This window comes from Mercenaria mercenaria, chromosome 12 (assembly GCF_021730395.1).
Source record: "Mercenaria mercenaria strain notata chromosome 12, MADL_Memer_1, whole genome shotgun sequence".
NCBI classification, from domain to species: Eukaryota; Metazoa; Mollusca; class Bivalvia; order Venerida; family Veneridae; genus Mercenaria; species Mercenaria mercenaria.
Window position 1 is genome coordinate 5,818,976 of NC_069372.1, and position 19,518 is coordinate 5,838,493.

Below are 19,518 nucleotides of genomic sequence, written 5' to 3' on the forward strand. Positions count from 1 at the left end.
GTCTATGTAAACCATATGACCCCCAGGGTGGGGCCATATTTGACCCTAGGGGTATAATTTGAACGATCTTAGTTGAAGACCACTAGATGATGTCACATACAAAATATCAAAGCCCTAGGCCCTGTGGTTTTGGACAAGAGGTTTTTCAAAGCTTTTCCCTATATAAGTCTATATAAACCATGTGACCCCCAGGGCGGGGCCATATTTGACCCCAGAGAAATAATTTGAATCATCTTGGTAGAGGACCACTAGATAATGCTTCATACCAAATATCAAAGCCCTAGGCTCTGTGGTTTTGGACAAGAAGGTTTTCAAAGTTTTTCCCTATATAAATCTATGTAAATTATAGAAATAAACAAAGGGCCATAACTCACTCATAAATTGTTGAACCAGTCTGATTTTCCGGGGGACACAACTAGGGTACCAATACATCATTCTGACAAAGTTTGGTCAAAATCCCCCCAGTAGTTTCTGAGGAGATGCGATAACGAGAAATTGTTAACGGACGGACGGACGGACGGACGGAATGACGGACGGACGGACCACGGACGCAGAGTGATTTTAATAGCCCACCATCTGATGATGGTGGGCTAATAAAATCACTATTATCATTGCAGGTATATTTTTGTGGATTTTACGATTGTATCTGTTCATTATAAAACAATTCAAATTCACATTTTTTCATCTTTAAAATGACAAACCAAGAAATTTATGTCACCCTGAAATAGCAGTTTTTGACAAAACCAAGAAATTTAATGCTGATGAAATTAAATGATTTCATAGAGTAACCATGTGATATAACTGCAAGCTTTCTACATTGTAATTATTTTTTTCCTGCTTGTTTTTACCTTTGGCTAATTAATGGTCTACCGAAAAACTCCATTTCTACCATTTCATGTAAGTTTGACATAGTAAAATATGATTATCAATATGGTTCTCAATGTCACTGTAAGAGTCTGATTAATTTTGTAAATGTTATTTATAATGTCACAGGTTGAGAAAAATGTGCAGTCCTTCCAGGGCTCACACCAGGAAGCTTGCTTACAGAGTGACCTTTCTACCTACTGAGCTAACTGGCTACCTGACATATTCTCCCCTAACATGACCAAGTTAGTACCACGACATACACAAACTGACATTCAACCTTGAATTGCAGAGGTACAAAATACTGTGAGCATCATAAGACTTACCAAGCAAGCATTCCACAGTCCCATGTTGGGTCCCAAATGCCAAAAGGTGAGAAAAATGTGCAGTCAGACAGAAACTCTTAACTCTGCACCCTTGCTTATAGAGCATGTGCTCTACTGACCTAGATAACCGCTGCCTAACACATTCTCCTCTAATGTGACTCAAGTTCGTACTGCAACAATATCGTGCACAATAAAAATTAAAATTTATACATTACGATAGGCAATTTGGATATTTAACAGATATCAGACAGATTTTGACCGACTTTGCACGTGATAACCTTCAGAAAGAGATCATAATAATAATGATAATGCTTTGGCCAATTAAAGAACTGATTTTGTTTAAATAAATACTGGAAACAAATCTGAAGTCTTGGTCTCTAAAAATATGGTTCTCATGACTAATATATGACTTAGTTTAAGAAAAAACAAGAGGACCATGATGGTCCTGAATCGCTCACCTCGTCAAACATGACTCAGTTTTGAGTATGACGTCGTTTTTTCTATTATTTGACATAGTGACCTAGTTTTTGAGCTCATGTGACCCAGTTTTGAACTTTACCTAGATATTATCAAGATAAAAATTCTGACCAATTTTCATGAAAATCCATTGAAAATATGGTCTCTAGAGAGGTCACAAGGTTTTTCTATTATTTGACCTATTTACCTAGTTTTCGAAGGTACATGATCCTGTTTTGAACTTTATCTAGATATCATAGATCTCACTAATTTTCATGAAGATCTCATGAAAAATATGGCCTCTAGAGAGGTCACAAGGTTTTTCTATTTTTATACCTACTGGCCTAGTTTTTGACCGCACGTGACGCAGTTTTGAAACTGACCTAGATATCATCAAGGTGAACATTCAGATCAATTTTCATGAAGATCCATTGAAAAATATGGCCTCTAGAAAGGTCAAACGATTTTAATAATTTTAGACCTACTGACATAGTTTTTGACCGCAGTTGACCCAGTTTCAAACATGACCTAGATATCATCAAGATGAACATTCAGACCAACTTTCATACAGATCCCATGAAAAGTATGGCCTCTAGAGAGGTCACAAGTTTTTTTTATTATTTGCCCTACTGACCTAGTTTTTTAAGGCACGTGACCCAGTTGCAAACTTGACCTAGATATCATCAAGGTGAACATTCTGACCAATTTTTATGGAGATCCATTCACAAGTAAGGCCTCTAGAGAGGTCACAAAGTTTTTCTATTTTTAGACCTACTGACCTAGTTTTTGACCGCACATGACCCTGTTTCGAACTTGACCTAGATATCATCAAGATGAACATTCTGACCAGCTTTCATACAGATCCCATGAAAAATATGGCCTTTAGAGAGGTCAGAAGGTTTTTCTATTATTTGACCTACTGACCTAGATTTTGATGACACATTACCCACTTTCAAACTTGACCTAGATATCATCAAGATGAACATTCAGACCAACTTTCATACAGATCCCATGAAAAATATGGCCTCTAGCGAGGTCACAAGGTTTTTCTATTATTTGACCTACTGACCTAATTTTTAATGGCATGTGACCCATTTTTCGAACTTGACCTAGATATCATCAAGGTGAACATTCTGACCAATTTTCATGAAGATCTCATGAAATATTTGGCCTCTAGAGAGGTCACAAGGTTTTTCTATTTTTAGACCTACTGACCTAGTTTTTGACTGCACATGACCCAGTTTCGAGCTTGACCTAGATATCATCAAGGTGAACATTCAGACCAACTTTCATACAGATCCCATGAAAAATATGGCCTTTAGAGAGGTCACAAAGTTTTTCTATTATTTGACCTACTGACCTTAATTTTGATGGCACGTGACCCAGTTTCGAACTTGACCTAGATATCATCAAGTTTAACATTCTGACCAATTTTCATGAAGATTTTGTGAAATATATGGCCTCTAGAGAGGTCACAAGGTTTTTCTATTTTTAGACCTACTGACCTAGTTTTTGACGGCACGTGACCCAGTTTCGAACTTGACCTAGATATCATCAAGATGAATGTTCTGACCAATTTCCATGAAGATCTTGTGAAATATATGGCCTCTAGAGAGGTCACAAGGTTTTTCTATTTTTAGACGTACTGACCTAGTTTTTGATGGCACGTGACCCAGTTTTGAACTTGACCTAGATATCATCAAGGTGAACGTTCTGACCAATTTTCATGAAGATCTTTTGAAATATATGGCCTCTAGAGAGGTCACAAGGTTTTTCTATTTTTAGACCTACTGACCTACTTTTTGATGGCACGTGACCCAGTTTCGAACTTGACCTAGATATCATCAAGATGAACATTCTGACCAACTTTCATAAAGATCCAATGAAAAATGTGACCTCTAGAGTGGTCACAAGCAAAAGTTTACGGACGCACGCACAGACGGACGACGGACACCGCGCGATCACAAAAGCTCACCTTGTCACTTTGTGACAGATGAGCTAAAAAATAACAATAATACAACAATAAATGTGAACATGGGAATGAAATCTGTTTAACCTTTAGCCTGCTGACGGCAAGCGATTCTGCTTATGCGACCAGTGCTGACCAAGATTTTGCACAGACAAATTACCTTTTAATACCCTTATGTACTATGCATATTTCTTAAATATATGCATTAGAAAATTTTCTTGGATATAAGTTTCCAAAATGCACAGACAGGGCGTTTTTAAAGTCCTCGAGCGTACATATTAAGGTAGTAGACCTGTAATGATAACTGGTATTTTCCCTGTATGTGATTATAAGAATTCAGTGGTTGTCATAGAAACTACAGCTTGTATGAGCTACATTTATGGCCAAAGAATAGTAAAATAAACATGAGCACCGCCTTGAGGGTACAGACGCTCATCTGATTTTTTTGTCTCTGTATAATAGAAATATTGTCCTACCCATGATTTTCTAAGTCCAAAAGGGACCATAATTCTTGCAAAAAACATTGTCAGGGCTCACGCTGTCAGTCGCCATTATAGCCATTTGCGATTATTTTATTTAAATGGCGAATATTTTTTCATTTAGGCGACAGGAACTGGCGATTATTTTATTAAAAAGCTACATAAATAATTATGCCACCTGTGGTCTGCTAGTGTAGAAAATCGATAGAGCGGACTGTTTATTACCTTGTGTATTCCAAACACGTGTCAACATATGCCGATAACATTGCCTAAGGCGGTAGGATGCAGACGACAATTAAACCGATTATAACCGGAAGTTAATCTTACTTATCTAGTTATCAATCAGATTGAACTGGCAGGCTACTTTTTTGGAATATTTTAAAAGCCAACGCAAATTTTCTTCAACTATATTCGGCAGACGACAAATAAGCCAATTTGTACGGGCAGTTTCCAGATAAAAAAATTAAATTGCCATCTATAGTTACCGCTAATTTAATTATCTTTAAAACATATTATAAACTGACCTAACTGTCGATGATTTCAAAATATCTTTAATCAGGATCTAGGTTAGATCTATACCGTATGTGTTTTTTAATCTGAAATGGAATTGTTTGAAGCGAAAAAAAATCCTCTTTTTTCTCTTGAATTTTCAGAATTTGTAAAGAACGCGAATTTGTTGAAATATTACAGGCCATATATATTTTAATAGTCTGTTTTACCAAGACAATTCTGGCATATTAGATCTAAATGTTTGTTTTGCACATTAATTAAAAATTCTCGGGAAACCCAGTCCTGTTTCTATTTTTAGAAACATGGCCGATACGGGCAAACTAAAAAATCAACAAATAAATTTGCTTGCATACTGTAAGAAGCGTAAGTAAAAACATTCTAAAGCACTTAAAAATTAGTATATTTATTGAATAAAGCATAAAAAACTTAATGACAAAAAGCTGTAATTCAATAGTGTGAATAGATGCTAAATATCACGTATTTTCGCGACCTGATTGTTTTGTACTTTTCGAGCAATTTAAATGCAGTTATGGTCAAAAGAAGCATGAAAACACTTTTGATATGTATAAAGAAAAAGTATAAACATGAATGATACTCAAAGACTTGGTAAACTTTCCATTGTGTGCAACTGTGTCCATATTGTGTGTGCATGAATGGGGCTAATTGAGCCATTGCCCAGTCCATAATGTCATAAACTCATATGCATGCAGTCAATATCAACCATTTCAGCTGCCTTACACAAACTAAATATGTGTCCTGAAAATGCCTTCAAAATCCATCAGAATATAGCATTTTAAACATTTATAGTGGAACCTCCACCACCAATATTATGAGGTAATTTTCCTGAATCCCAGATTCCCACACCCTCTGTTGGGGCCTACTACTTTTTAAAGCAATTAAGAAAATATATGTTAAAATTTATCATTTTTATGTTAATAAAAATTGCACGCAAAGATCCGCATCAATTTTGGCTATTAATTTTTCATAGGTTAAAAAGTTGGCTATTATTTTTTGGAGGCCAGTGTGAGCCCTGAGTGTAGAGATACAGTACCTGCTGTGCAGAGTCAGCTTTTAATGGCGATTAACTGCTCCAAGTTTTAAAGCGATAGCTTTGACCATTAAGGAGAGAAGTTGATCTAAATGCAAAACTTAACCAAGAAATCTGATATTTTCTAAGTCCAAAAGGGGCCATAATTCTTGCAAAAAGCAGGACAGAGTTATGCTTCTTGCTGTTACAGAGTCAGCTATTGATGGTGAACAAGTGTTGCAAGTTTTAAAGCAATATCTTTGACAGTTTAAGAGAAAAGCTGACCTAAACACAAAACTTAACCCAGAAATCTGAATTTCTAAGTCCAAAAGGGGCCATAATTCTTGCAAAAAGCAGGATGGAGTTACGTTTCTTGCTGTACAGAGTCAGCCATTGATGGTGAACAAGTGTTGCAAGTTTTAAAGCAATATCTTTGACAGTTTAGGAGAAAAGTTGACCTATACATAAAACTTTACCAAGAAATCTGATATTTTCTAAGTCCAAAAAGGGTCCTAATTCTTGCAAAAAGCAGGATGGAGTTATGTTTCTTGCTGTACAGAGTCAGCTATTGATGGTGAACAAGTGTTGCAAGTTTTAAAGCAATAGGTTTGATAGTTTAGGAGAAAAGCTGATCTAAACATAAAACTTAACCAGGCAATGCCAACACCGATGCCGATCAAGTGATGACAATAACTCGTCATTTTTTTCTCAAAAAAATCAGATGAGCTAAAAATCATAAAATGAAATTACTGGAAATTGCCAACTGCCATTACAGTTCGGTCACTACCTTAAAATAACAACAGTGACAGCATTTTACAACAACAAATAGAAACACTGTCAAAATACAACAGATCTCACAAAAATATATCAACTGTTAGTTCTACATTATGCATTAATTCTTTAAAACAAATGTAAAAATCTCAAAATATATAAATAACAAATTATATACAAAAACCATTCTCTGAAAAGTGACATTCAAATTAGCAAACTTGACAAAAGTACCCTTAGTGTCATTATTTTATAAATACTGCTCCCTGAAATGTCGAATTACTGTAAAACTATTTAATATCATTATCATGTAATTTCATGGTTTTACCAAAATGGTTATTTCATGCATATATATGAATTCTTGTATATAAACTGAATGGGACTTTTATAGATCGAACACAAAAATCACGAATATTAGTCTCTTACGATTACAAATTAGTTCACTGCACACTGAGAGAAAGGTAAAAGTGAGTTTAAAATTCAATTTACATAACCCATGCTTCAATTTATAGAACCAATACAACTTCAAGTAAAATGTCTAGGCAACTACATTTTTTACCCCGAAAGCTGAACAAGATCTATCACTAAAGGAGATTCATACCAAATACAGGGAAGGTTACATATTGTGATCATGATCTTTACCCTCCATGTGTGACCTTGACCTTGGACCTATTGACCTTGGTTGTACACTGCATGTCATCCTAATGAGGTTAACAACTGACGTGTTTCATGGAAATCCTTATAGCAGTTTTGTAAGTTATGAAACATTCATAAAATGTAACTACTTTAACATTTTCCTCAAGTGTAACCTTGACCTTGGACCTCTTGATCTGGGTCAGGCATGATATTCGACATATTACAATGTGAACATTTAAGCAGTTATTTGAAAATCCATTAAAAGTTTAAATCAAAGTGACTAACTTCGACCTCCCAGGGTGACCTTGACCTTGGACTAAGTAACCTGGGTTGTGCAATGTCACACTGCTTTTATGAGATAAAATATTGCTGCTTGTTTCATGAAAACCCTTCCAGCAGATAAGAACACACATAGCAGACATGTTCAGCTTTTTGACCTCTGACTTTGAAGTATGACCAAGACCTTGTACTTACAGAATGAGTCAAAGGAAATTCTCATCATATTATGATGGCAAACATTTTTGTGTTGATATTTGAAAATCATTTTTGTGTTGATATTTGAAAATCATTTGAACAGTTTCAGAGACATGCCAACAGAAAGGAATTACACACAGACAGACCAGTAGGTAGACAGATGGATGTGTATGACTCCAATACAGCCCCAAAATAATTATATCTGCGGGGGGGGGGGGGGGGGGGGGGGGGTATTATAAAGTAATTTAATGAAAATTTGGTCCCTACTCTGTTTACAGTACAACCTCTCAACAGCTCACACTCCTAGGAAGACTGAAACGTGTCTCTATTTTGAGAGGTATGTCAACAGCAATTCTGAGTGCCACTTTTCAAGAGAGATACAGTCATGTAGTTGACCATCTAAGTGCATAACCTTCCAAGAATAGTTGTTGTTGTTTTTCTGTTCAAAGTCATGGCATCACAGATCAGGTTAAATGGCGACTTTCCAGCTTGAACGTTAGAGGAGATTCAGCATGCCCCTCTAGGCACTGTTTCAAAAAGTTTGGCCACCTGAATCGCAGATCTTCCTCTGATTTAGGCTATTGAAATTTTTAGCACCAAAACAGTTTTCAAAACCATTCAACAAAATATGATGACATGGTTAAACTGAGTTTCAAGGTTATAAAAACTGAGTCTGGAGACAAAACTCATAATTCAGCTTTATCATTGGTCAATTCAAATTTAACCAAAGAATCAACCAATCAAATGCCACAGATTTTAGACTGGTCTTCAATATTAAGTTGTACATAAGATCTCAAGCCAGCTAGAAAGTTTTGATACTGGTCTATGCCAATATGTTTAAAACGCAATTTGTCACTTTCTGATGTAGATTTTTCCAGCTGATGTGCTTTAGTAATACATGATCAACTGTAATGTTGAAACAGTTATGCACTTGTAAGGCCAAGAATTTGTATGTAAACACTGGATACAAAATAAACAAATAGCACCAACATTTGTTGATGCTTATATCACACTTGTTGCTTTATCTGCTGAACTGTTTTTATCCCACAGCAGCCTGGTAAATGTTATGCCTTGAATATGTGCACGGCACGTACAACATACTGACGGCATATAGGGCATTCGGACAGTCTTTTACCACACTGTGTACACGTTACCATGTGACCGCACTCTAGGAGCACACAGTCTATGGAAGCATCCATACATATTTTACACATGTCGTCCTCACTGTTGGCAGATGTACTTGTGGCAAGCGATGGATCATCAGAGATCTTTCGCTGCTGGTCAGCTGAAAAAGTTATAGTACCGAGATACAATAGGAAATTTAATGCTCTTTTTTTTGTATGAAAAACAAAGCGTTTTCCAATGTTAAAACGGACAAAGTGAAAAGAGTAAATAAAAGATCTTTCTAAATTCCAATTTATCAGATTGTTAATAATAAATAAATCCTAACATGAATTGTGTTTTTGGATTGCTCAGCGGTATTGACCTATACACTGCAAGAACCTGACTACCTCCCCACATGCATGAGAGGTACACTACAGACTATATTCTGAAGTTTCATTGTTTTGAAAAAAAGCCCAAAACTATGAATACCTTGAAATATTCTACCAGAATTAATTGTAAACCTGACCTAGATTTTATAGTAAAACATCTCCTGTAGAAGTATGATTGTCATCAAAGAATTACTCTAGTTATCGCTCAGACAATGTCAATTTTGGCAACTTTGACCAACTAAAGGGACAAAATTCTACCAAACTGGCCAGTTATCAATCTTGGCTTAGATTTCATAGTAATACATCTTCTGTATAAGTACGGATGAATAAAAAAAAATTACACTAGTTGTTGAGCATACACTCAATTTTGACCAATTCAAGGGCCACAACTTCAGAGATACTGGCTGCTCATCGAACATGGTCTAGATTTTGTAGAGATACACACTTTATATCAGTTCAGTTTAGTTCTCATACAAAATACTCTAGTTATTGAGCAGACTCTGATTTTTCCATCCACGTGTAAAGGTTGGAAACACTATACATGTATGTCCCAATTTTTAAAATGGGCATATAAAAACATGCAGTATCTGTATGTTACCTTTCTGTTTATTTATCTGATCATGATTCCAGAGCCGTTTCACCCGTTCCTGGAGTTCCCAGCGTTCACAACAACCCTTGTAGTCAACAAAATTATTGAGCAGAAGACGTTTGAGGCACTTAATACTGAGCTGCTCTATGTGTTCCTCTGATTTGATATCTTCTAGTTTTATACGAGGCATATCACCCTCATTTTTCTGAAAATTTTAAGGAAGAGAAGAAGTTCTGTTTTAATATGGGTAGTTTAAAATCAAGTTTCTACTTAAGTTGATTAATTTTATATTTTTTGTTTTAGTTTTAAATGAATGCAACAAAATCAAAGGTTGGGGGCTTACTTGCATAAGCCAATTAAAACAGTGGGGGTACTACCTGATATTGTTCTAGTACCTTAAGATTTTAGCCAGCAATGTTAGAGAGTATATATATTGATAAACTAGAGCTGCTTTTGAGGAAAGCGCATGTCTCCCACAACTGCCTAATCATCTAGATTGGCATTTCTTCTCCATTATGTATCTGAGTCAACCATGCAGCTAGACCTGTATCACTGGCATCAGTATTTTCGGTAATTCAAGGGCCATAATTCCGAAGTGCCTTGGCCAATTTGGCTCGTTATCGAATTTGGCCGAGGACTTATTGGTAAACACATTTTGTTCAAGTTTGGTGAAGATCGGATGGGAACTGTTCGACTCAGAGCGAGTACAAGATTTGTGACACACATGGATACACACACAGACAGGAGTACACTGTGTGGCGGAAGACACATATATGGACACACACACAGACAGGAATAAATCAATATGTCTCCCACACCACTATGTGGTGGGAAACACATATACGGACACACACACAGACAGGAGTAAATCAATATGTCTCCCGCACCACTATGTGGTGGGAGACATAATTGTAGGACAAAATCCCACCTTCTCAATTTTTATATTTTGAAATTAACAGTTACTGAAAAAATGCAACTTTTAAGATGATTATTAACAATTTTCAAATGGAACAAGGCAGTCTGAAAGACAGCTAAATCCCCCGCCACTGCTATGGATAGTGAAAGGGTAAAACTTTGATTTTAGCTGTGACCTTGACCTTGAACTGACATCGCTGACTCATGAATTCTGCACGTCTTGATGAGGTGATCATTTGACCAAAGTTTCATGAAAATCCTTCAAGGGGTTTAGGAGATACAGAGCTGAAACCTTTGACCTTCAGCTGTGACCTTGACCTTGAGTTGACATGGCTGACTCAAGAGTTCTTGATGAGGTGATCATTTGATCCAAGTTTGATGAAAATCCTTCAAGGGGTTAAGGAGATACAGAGTGGACACCAAATGGAAGGCTCAAACCTTCGACCCTTAGTTGTGACCTTGACCTTGAGCTGGCATGGTTGACTCATAATTTCTGCACATCGTTCTGATGAGGTAATCATTTGACCCAAGTTTTATAAAATTCCTTCGAGGGCTTTAGGAGATACAGAGCGGACACGAAATGGAAGGCTCAAACATTTGACCTTCAGTTGTGACCTTGACCTTGAGCCAACATGGCTGACTCATAAGTTCTGCACATCGCCTTGATGAGGTGATCGTTTGACCCAAGTTTGATGAAAATCCTTCAAGGGGTTTAGGAGATATAGAGCGGACACAAAATGGAAGGCTCAAACCTTTGACCCTAAGTTGTGACCTTGACCTTGAGCCTGCATGACTGACTCATGGGTTCTGCACATCGTCTTGATGAGGTGATCATTTGACCCAAGTTTTATAAAATTCCTTCAAGGGGTTTAAGAGATATAGAGCGGACACAAAATGGAAGGCTCAAACCTTTGACCTGGAGTTGTGACCTTGACCTTGAGCCGGCATGGCTGACTCATGGGTTCTGCACATCGTCTTGATCAGGTGATCATTTGACCCAAGTTTTATAAAATTCCTTCAAGGGGTTTAGGAGATATAGAGCGGACACAAAATGGCAGGCTCAAACCTTTGACCTTGAGTTGTGACCTTGACCTTGAACCGACAATGCTGACTCATGGGTTCTGCACATCGTCTTGATGAGGTGATCATTTGACCAAAGTTTCATGAAAATCCTTCAAGGGGTTTAGGAGATATGGACCGGACACGATTTTGTTACGGACGGAAGGACGGACGCAGACCATTCCTATAATCCCTCCGCCACGGCGGGGGATTAATGAAGAGAAAATTCAGATAAAATTTAATAAAAAAATAAAGGAAGGATTTTTTTCCACCTTGGTCAAATTAAGTTAGGGAATTTTGTGTGGGAGATTCTGTCTGTAAACATGGTGTGACTGTCATAATGGTTAGGAGCCACACTGTTTCCAGAGTTTAGGGTAGCGTTGCACTTTGTATGGAAACAAAGAGGACAGACAGTGTAAAATCACACTTCCACTCCACCATAACTATCAATTCAAAACATGAACTACTTCAATAAATTACCTCATCTGGTTCAGAGGGTTCAGACCGGTTATTACTTCCTGACGCAGTACCAGTACCAGACTGGTTATATGATCCACTTCCTGTCTGATTAGACTGTGTACCATTATTATTGAATGGTTCACTTGTTCTACTTCCTGGCTGATTGCTTCCTGTTGTACTCTGAGCATACCCTGACTGTGAACCAGTTCCAGACTGGTTATATGATCCGCTTCTTGTTTGATTAAAATGTGTCGCACTTCCTTCCTGACTGGTCTCTGTTCTACTTTGAGCATATCCTGACTGACTAGCACCAGCTACATTTGATCGCTGCTGAGAGTGGTTTTGTTGTCTAGCGTAATCCTGAATTTTACAAGATAATTTTGACCAGAATAGTCAATACATATACATGTATACTTTAAATAACAGCCATTTGAATACATATTTGCTCGCCCCACAGAGGAAAGGAAAGGAAAGGAGGGTACCAAGGTAGAACCATCAAACTTTCACAATCACTAAACAGAATTTGTTGAGTCTGGAATCTGTTTGTGACTGTTATAATTAAATGATCTGAAAGCAAGTAATCTTAGTCCTTTATGAATTCATTCTACAAAATTAAGTCCCAAACATCCATTTGTTATTTACAGATTATAAGGATCTAACATGCCTGTCTATTTAGGACATTAGGTTTTCCCAACTGAGAGGTAGTGGGAAATAGGAAAATGAGCTGTCCCAAGGGTTAAGAAACACCTGTCTGACCCAGGAAGACACATAACATCATTTCTCTTGCATACCATTGCAATATTTTTTAAGATATTATAAAGTATAATATCATAAATGTAGTTTGACATCAAAATGTAGCTTGTCTTTTCCTTGTATAAGATCGATCCACTACCAGGATATCCTTGTCTTTCCCTGCTAGGCTGGCAAGAAATTTCAGGCAATTTATGTCAGTTTAAGCCTCTTATGTAGTGAAGAAGTATTTAAGTACTATGAAATTTTCATATATACAATAAAAAGTCACACCGCTGAATTTCCCCTCTCCTGTTCCGCTCCTCCTCGGCTCGTGCTCCCAAAATATGAAAATATAAGGTCAATAAGTTCATCTTTCTCATGGCACTTGGACGTATTCACGTCATGTTTGTGTAATAAAGCCTTCAAGTCTTTAGGTTTCCACTGTTTCAGTTGTGGTCGTGTGAAATTGCCAGATAGCAGCATTTGACATTTCTTACACTGCTTTCTGGCTGGGACGAAGCATACTGAGCAAAATGTCCTCCCGCAATCTTTACATGGAAGCTGTAATTAAAAGAACAATAACACTGAATCTTTAAAAAGCGTGCTGGGCTACTTCAATAAGTAAAACAAGATTGTATGTATTCAAAGATTGTAGGTTATAACATCCAAGAAGATGTGTAGCATTATGACAGAATGTAAGAATCTTTCACTGGTGTACATGTATATAGAAATATCTGGCTTGAGGGTAACTGTTGAGGTGGTCACATGGCTCTGCCAAGTTTAATACCACAACAAAAGTTTGTATGTGATTCATCTTACACCTGGGCAGAGATGAGTTTATCCAGTAACCCACAAGAAAACAAAGGAAAATCCTGTCTGACATGCAAATATTATTAAAATTCAGTGAGAAGTCATTTGTCCTCAAGCACTGATTCATAAGGTGAAGTTATCAGTAACTCGCACGAAATAACTAAATTGCTGGTACACTGGCTAGCCTGACTGACTGCTGTTATTTAACTGAAATATTTTTGAAAAATGCCATTAAAACTCACATGGTCCTGATCCTTACCTGGGACTCTACCTGTGGTCTTTGAGATGTGAGGCATGAAACATACATACTACAACTATATGTCTTGTGCATTCATGAACAAACTTTCTGATGAAAGTATTATAGAATATTTTTTTCATTTCCCTCAAAAAATAAAATGACAACCAAAGGTTTGTTTGCTATACACAAAGAATGTATCGTTTGAAGTACAAACTGACCATACTGACTGCAATCAAAACTACATAACACTGGAAGAAATATCCATCCCATAAGTTTTTGCAGTTTTATGCAATACATCATGCATATCAAGATTTAGATAAAAAATAAACAAAAGCTTTTTTTCCCCTTTCTGTAGCAGGTTCAATTTACAGGGATCTTCTACTAATAAAACTTTTTCAGATCATGAAGTTTACTCCTACAAGAGACAATATCAGAATTTCTATTCTTCTGTGCCAAATTTACCAAGCTAATTTTCCCCAAAGAACAGACACAGTCCCTTCATGTGTTACTGCAAAAAAAAAAAACCACCTGCAGAGCTCCAGATAAGATTTTAGGTTAAAGGGTATTTTACCCCCTAGTTTTTTTTTCAAATGGTATTTTACTCCTAGATGTTTTTTCAAAAGGGTATTTTAGAATTCTAAATGGTTTTTCAGAATTCGAAATCATTTAAAAGGGAAATAATAATAACTGTTTGTATTTATAATTTTCTGATATTCATGTGCTCCGCTGAAGTGCCTTTGTTGACCAATGCTGTTTTCCTGAATAATTTTGAGCCTTCATTCAAATAGTTTTAACATTTAGTTTACTGCATACATTACATCTTACACTACATCTTAATTTCAGTTACTGACCACTGCGATATATCAACAGCCAGTGATACTTTGACTGTCAATGTTTTTTTCAGAAACACCAACATGTATGTGCTTCGGCTTTTTCAACAGTAACCCATTATATATCATAGATCACATGCTTAGCGATAGGCATTGTCCGAGTCATCTCCTGTCACACACTAATATACTTGAAGAAGAAAATGGCATTATTTTACGATATCGTTTGCGTTTGCTTTTTTATGAGACACCTTTTGTTTGTTGTACTCGATTACAAAAAGGATGTGCTTGATTTACGATAAAATTGGATTACGCATTTAAATTGAGTAAAATACATATCCCGTTTTTTCAATGCCTATCAGTACGCGTAGGTTTGATTTTAAATGCGTTTTTTGTAAATTTCAAAACGTATTTACGCAAATACGCATCTTATCTGGAGCTCTGACCTGTAAACTATAAAAGTACAGTAAAACACCGCTCGCTCGAGGTCGCAAGGGGATGAGCAAAATGCTTGAGTTATCCATGGTTTCGAGCGACCCAAACATTGACCAACATACGAAGGAAATTGAAGTTTGTTTTACCAATTGTCATCGAGACCATTTGCAGAGGAAATGGTGATGCGTAATAACACACTCGTGATATTTTCAAAAAAAACGTATTACAAACGTTATTTATGATAGATCGTAAATGGCACATGTGAAGAAACAGCTAAGACATTTTATTTTATTTTTTTTATTTGAAATACTGTAATCGAATTCGCAATTTTCTTCTCCAAATTAAGATCTCATAATTATCGTCTTAATTTTATGAAAAGGCTATCATTTCCTTTTGCATGCAAACAACTGTTGATTAAAATATTATAGGATCTCATAATTATCTTCTCGATCCCGCAGAAAAAAGTAATAATTAATAACAATTCTGATCAATAAAATTTTTCTTCCACCTTTCATCAATAATTAATCTCATTATCAGATGAACAAACATTAAAGATAGTCGGGGAATAGACAATGCAATTCTGACGACGTGCGAAAATTTTAAATAAACCGATACATTCCGACCGCCAAAGGTGTGAAAAATTTGACACCTCTGCTCGAGTTTGCCATAAGCAACAAAGAGTAAATTAATACACAGGGACCAGGTGTCATGCTCGAGCGATCGAGTTATTGATGCTCGACCCAGCCATGGTAATTTCACATAGAAAATAGAAGGAAATCGGCTGGGACCACATGAATTGCTCGAGCGAGCCCGGGTGCTCGAGTCATCGATGTTCGAGCGAGCGGTGTTTCACTGTAAAAAAAACAAAAACATGCAGACTTTTGAGTTGAGAATACAACAGCTGTTTCCATTAATCAAGTGAAAAACATGCCTTCTATAGATGTACCTGTTTTCTGAACTGTGAAAACTTAGATGTACATTCCTCACACTTTAGATCTGTAGAATTATGGTTCCCCATGTTTGCTGGATTTCTCCCTGTATGTATTTGTATACGAATTCCATTCTGTTCTGGCTTGACCACACCAGCACCCATTGAACATCTATTTCAAACCCTGCAACATTGAATACACCAAATACTACACTAAAAATGTGACGACTAGGAAGGTGGTTGTTCATAATTTTTTTTTGCCTCATAAAATGTTTTACAGGAGTGTAACATACTCAAGAAGAATTTAGGATTCTTGTTGAAATACATGACATGAAATTTAAAACCTCAACCCTAAGTCTTCATCAAAGAATGAAAATGTATCTCAAAACAGATTGTAAAATCAGTACGTTTTCCACTATTCTCTCTAAAACAGTCTATGGTTGCTGAATACCAATGTATATAGCACAGGTTTGGTCTGTATCTGTTGTATGGCCTCTGAACAGGATATACATACACAGGAATGGGAAGCTTAAACAAAAGCACCGCCTACAGGTGCCATCGCACTTCTGCAAGTGCTGGACAGTATGTAAGAAAAGAGTTACAACTTACAGTTCAGAATTTCTAAGTATAAAATGGGTCATAGTTATCACAAAATGAAGGTTAGAGTAACGGTTCTTGGCCTACAGTCACTTATTGATGATAAACAACTGTACAAAGTTTCAAAGCTGTAACTCTTAGTTTTTGAGAAAAGGTGGACCTAAGCAAAAATTTTAACCAAGAAACTCAAATTTTCTAAGTACAAAAAGGGCCATAATTCTGATAAAATGCATATCAGAGTTAATCACAGTTATGGTTCTAAGTACAATAAGGACCATAATTTTAACAAATTGTATATCCGAGTTATGGTTCTTGGCCTACAACGTCCCCTTACGATGTTAAACAAGTGTGCAAAGTTTCAAAGCTGTAGCTCTTAACAGTTTTTGAGAAAAGGTGGAAACAAAAATGTTAACCAATGCCGTCGATCAAGTGACAGGGCACTAGACAACTTTTGGGGACAGGTACCCATACCCTCAGGAAGGGGAATTTTTCGTTGTTTTAAGAAAAAGGGGACGTTTTAGCCAGGTACGGTATATGTGACTACTTTCCGCACTTATTAATACTGTTTTCAATCATTTCTAACTAAAGTAACTATATTGCAGTAGTAATCTTCCTTAGAGGCACTATAACTTGAAAGAGAGTTCTTGTCTAGTTGTGTCAAACAACCTATTATCAGGGGAAATTTTTTCTGAGAAAGGGGAAAAAAACATATTATTTTAGGAGGGGAATGGGGCCCAATCCCCATATTCGGCCCCAAAAATGGCTTAACGAGTGCCCCGAGTGACGACAATACGGTGAATACCTTGTAGCTTTTTTTTTTTTCAAATAACAAGCTAAAAAACCTCCTGAAAACATGATACATAAAAGGAATTTATATAAATTTCTGAGTAAAAGATAAAAAGGTATAAGGTAAATTTTATTTACCGTGGTTTTGTGAAACAATGAACATATACAGTAGTCAGTAGTACAAAAACTGAGAGACAAGAGGTTTCAAACATGTTTTGTCTCCATTGTAAACAATGTCAATGAAATAAACACAACTGATAAATTTGGCTTGAAAAGATTTTTATCATACAAAGACCCAGATGGTCGAAAATCGGTGGTGCCCAGTGGTCGTAAATAGGTTGTTTGGGGATACTATTAGGAACAATCTTTTTATTCTCGACTTCTACACACTGTTCATTTTCTGAAGTTTTCTCAACTTTTTTATTTGTATTCATTTGTTTTCAAATTTTTACAAGTTATCTTAACAGTTTCAAACTCTATTTATATACATGTCATGATGATGTACTGACTTTTGTTCTATCCAAAATTATCTAACCTTTGTCAAATATCGTTAGATTTACGAGATTTTCCGCTGGAATAAGATATACCTCAAGTATTCAATAGGTAGAAACAGACAGTCACTTCTTCATATATTCAATAAAACTACCGACTCTGTCACTACATAGTTTTCTTTGACTGTAGAAACTGTAGAGTTTCCTTCGTTTCCATTACGCCAATACCTACTTCCGGGTCAGGTCAAGGTTCGATTACTCTTGCAACATTTTTGTAAAACACACTACCATACAGTTTGTTATTGTTTCGTCTCCCCGTGTTGTGAAATTCTGCCACGGTATTGATTTCAATAAAACTGCGTTTGAAGATTTTAGAAAAGGTATATCTTATTTACGTTTGTTACAAAGCTGTCCTGTTTTTGAGTTTTACAGACAATAGGAAATTTTAAGAGTGTCAGGACGTGACATATTCAGCTACAATTAAGTAGGTTTATTTTTATATTAAATTTTCTTTTAACTTCTGAAAATTATCTATCTTAATTGTACTTAAGAAACTAAATTTTCTTCGATATGTAGTTAATGTAGTTTCATAAACCAGATATAGTATAGTGTTGTTCAGTGTTTTAACTTCTATTTGCTTTTAACTTGTTTTTAGGCCTAGGCCAAGATTAACGTACAGATGTAGATTTAACCAAATTTGAATGTTGTAATGTAATTGCAAAAAAGGGTGCTAGGCTATTGTTTTAAAATGTTGAAATATTAAACTGACCAGTTAGCGTAGCTCTGGGCAGGTTAAGACATAACACCAGGAAAACTACATCTTAATTTGGTAATCAACAGTCTGGCCGGTGCATATAAAAGGTCTATGTACTAGACATTCGGGGAGGCAAGGCGGCAGAGCCACCAACCGTGGTTCTGCCAACGTAAGTCAAAATACCATTATGCCTCGTTAGGTTACCTTCCAAATATGTAGATTTCATGAAAGACAACTCAAACATAATTAGTTCGTAACATTTTACAGTAGCTAAATATTATTTGAAAGATGGACACTGAGACAATAAAACTACTTGTATTAAAAGACTTTCTGTAACTGAAATTAAATTAACATCGGAAATGAACTATTGTGTCTTCAATCTTATATATGTGTGTGAAAGTTCTACCACAGTTTTTACAAGTCTGGTAACACTGGTGCCATGTGGCTTTTAGAGGCCATTACGCTACAAGGCGATTTTTTGGTATCCGAGGACCAGGATGTTCTCTGCGAGATTGTTGCGGCCACGTATTACACGAAGTACTCTGCCACTATACATCACGCCGAACTGAGAAGACGACACGAGCCACTAGATCTTCAAAAACGCAAGTAGAAATGTCTATTTTCCTTTTAAAAGTTTTGGGCATATTTTGGGAGAAAAAATAGTTGAATTCAATCTAGCATGAAACGCAGTTTAAAATTAAAACTGTTACTGAAAAGTTTGCCTTAACAAAGTTATGTATAAAAATATTTACAAATCTTGTAGGGTAGGCGAAAATTAAATAAAGCAAAATAAAGCAAAACACTGAAATATATAAAATTTGAAAACTCTGTAAATTAGCTAAATCGGGCACACGAAAGCTGTCAATATATCATGGTTATAAAACAATTGAAATATT

The 19,518-nt window shown here is 36.2% G+C and overlaps 1 protein-coding gene across 2 annotated transcripts; it reads right to left on the reverse strand.

The window, feature by feature from the left end:
- Nucleotides 1-4,991: 4,991 nt before the first annotated feature.
- Nucleotides 4,992-18,518, reverse strand: LOC123534042 (E3 ubiquitin-protein ligase RNF34-like). Of its 2 annotated transcripts, none has more exons than XM_045316080.2 (6): nucleotides 17,965-18,518; nucleotides 16,013-16,178; nucleotides 13,048-13,317; nucleotides 12,046-12,384; nucleotides 9,601-9,796; nucleotides 4,992-8,794 (listed from the first exon to the last, which is right to left on the reverse strand). In XM_045316080.2, exons 2-6 carry the CDS (start codon nucleotides 16,157-16,159, stop codon nucleotides 8,574-8,576), a joined length of 1,173 nt encoding a protein of 390 aa, XP_045172015.2. In that variant the 5' UTR covers nucleotides 16,160-16,178; nucleotides 17,965-18,518; the 3' UTR covers nucleotides 4,992-8,573. The 2 variants fall into 2 exon arrangements, with proteins under 2 accessions (XP_045172015.2, XP_045172014.2); XM_045316079.2 differs by having other exon boundaries at nucleotides 17,913-18,518.
- Nucleotides 18,519-19,518: the final 1,000 nt, after the last annotated feature.

Bases quoted from the DNA above. Each gene is read 5' to 3' on its own strand.
- LOC123534042 (XM_045316080.2), bottom strand. From the start codon at position 16,159: ATGGGTGCTGGTGTGGTCAAGCCAGAACAGAATGGAATTCGTATACAA. The intron at 13,318-16,012 runs GTACATCTATAG...TTTTAATTACAG, and splicing joins TTTCACAGTTCAGAAAACAG to CTTCCATGTAAAGATTGCGG. The intron at 12,385-13,047 runs GTGTGACTTTTT...TGTAAAATTCAG, and splicing joins AGGAGAGGGGAAATTCAGCG to GATTACGCTAGACAACAAAA.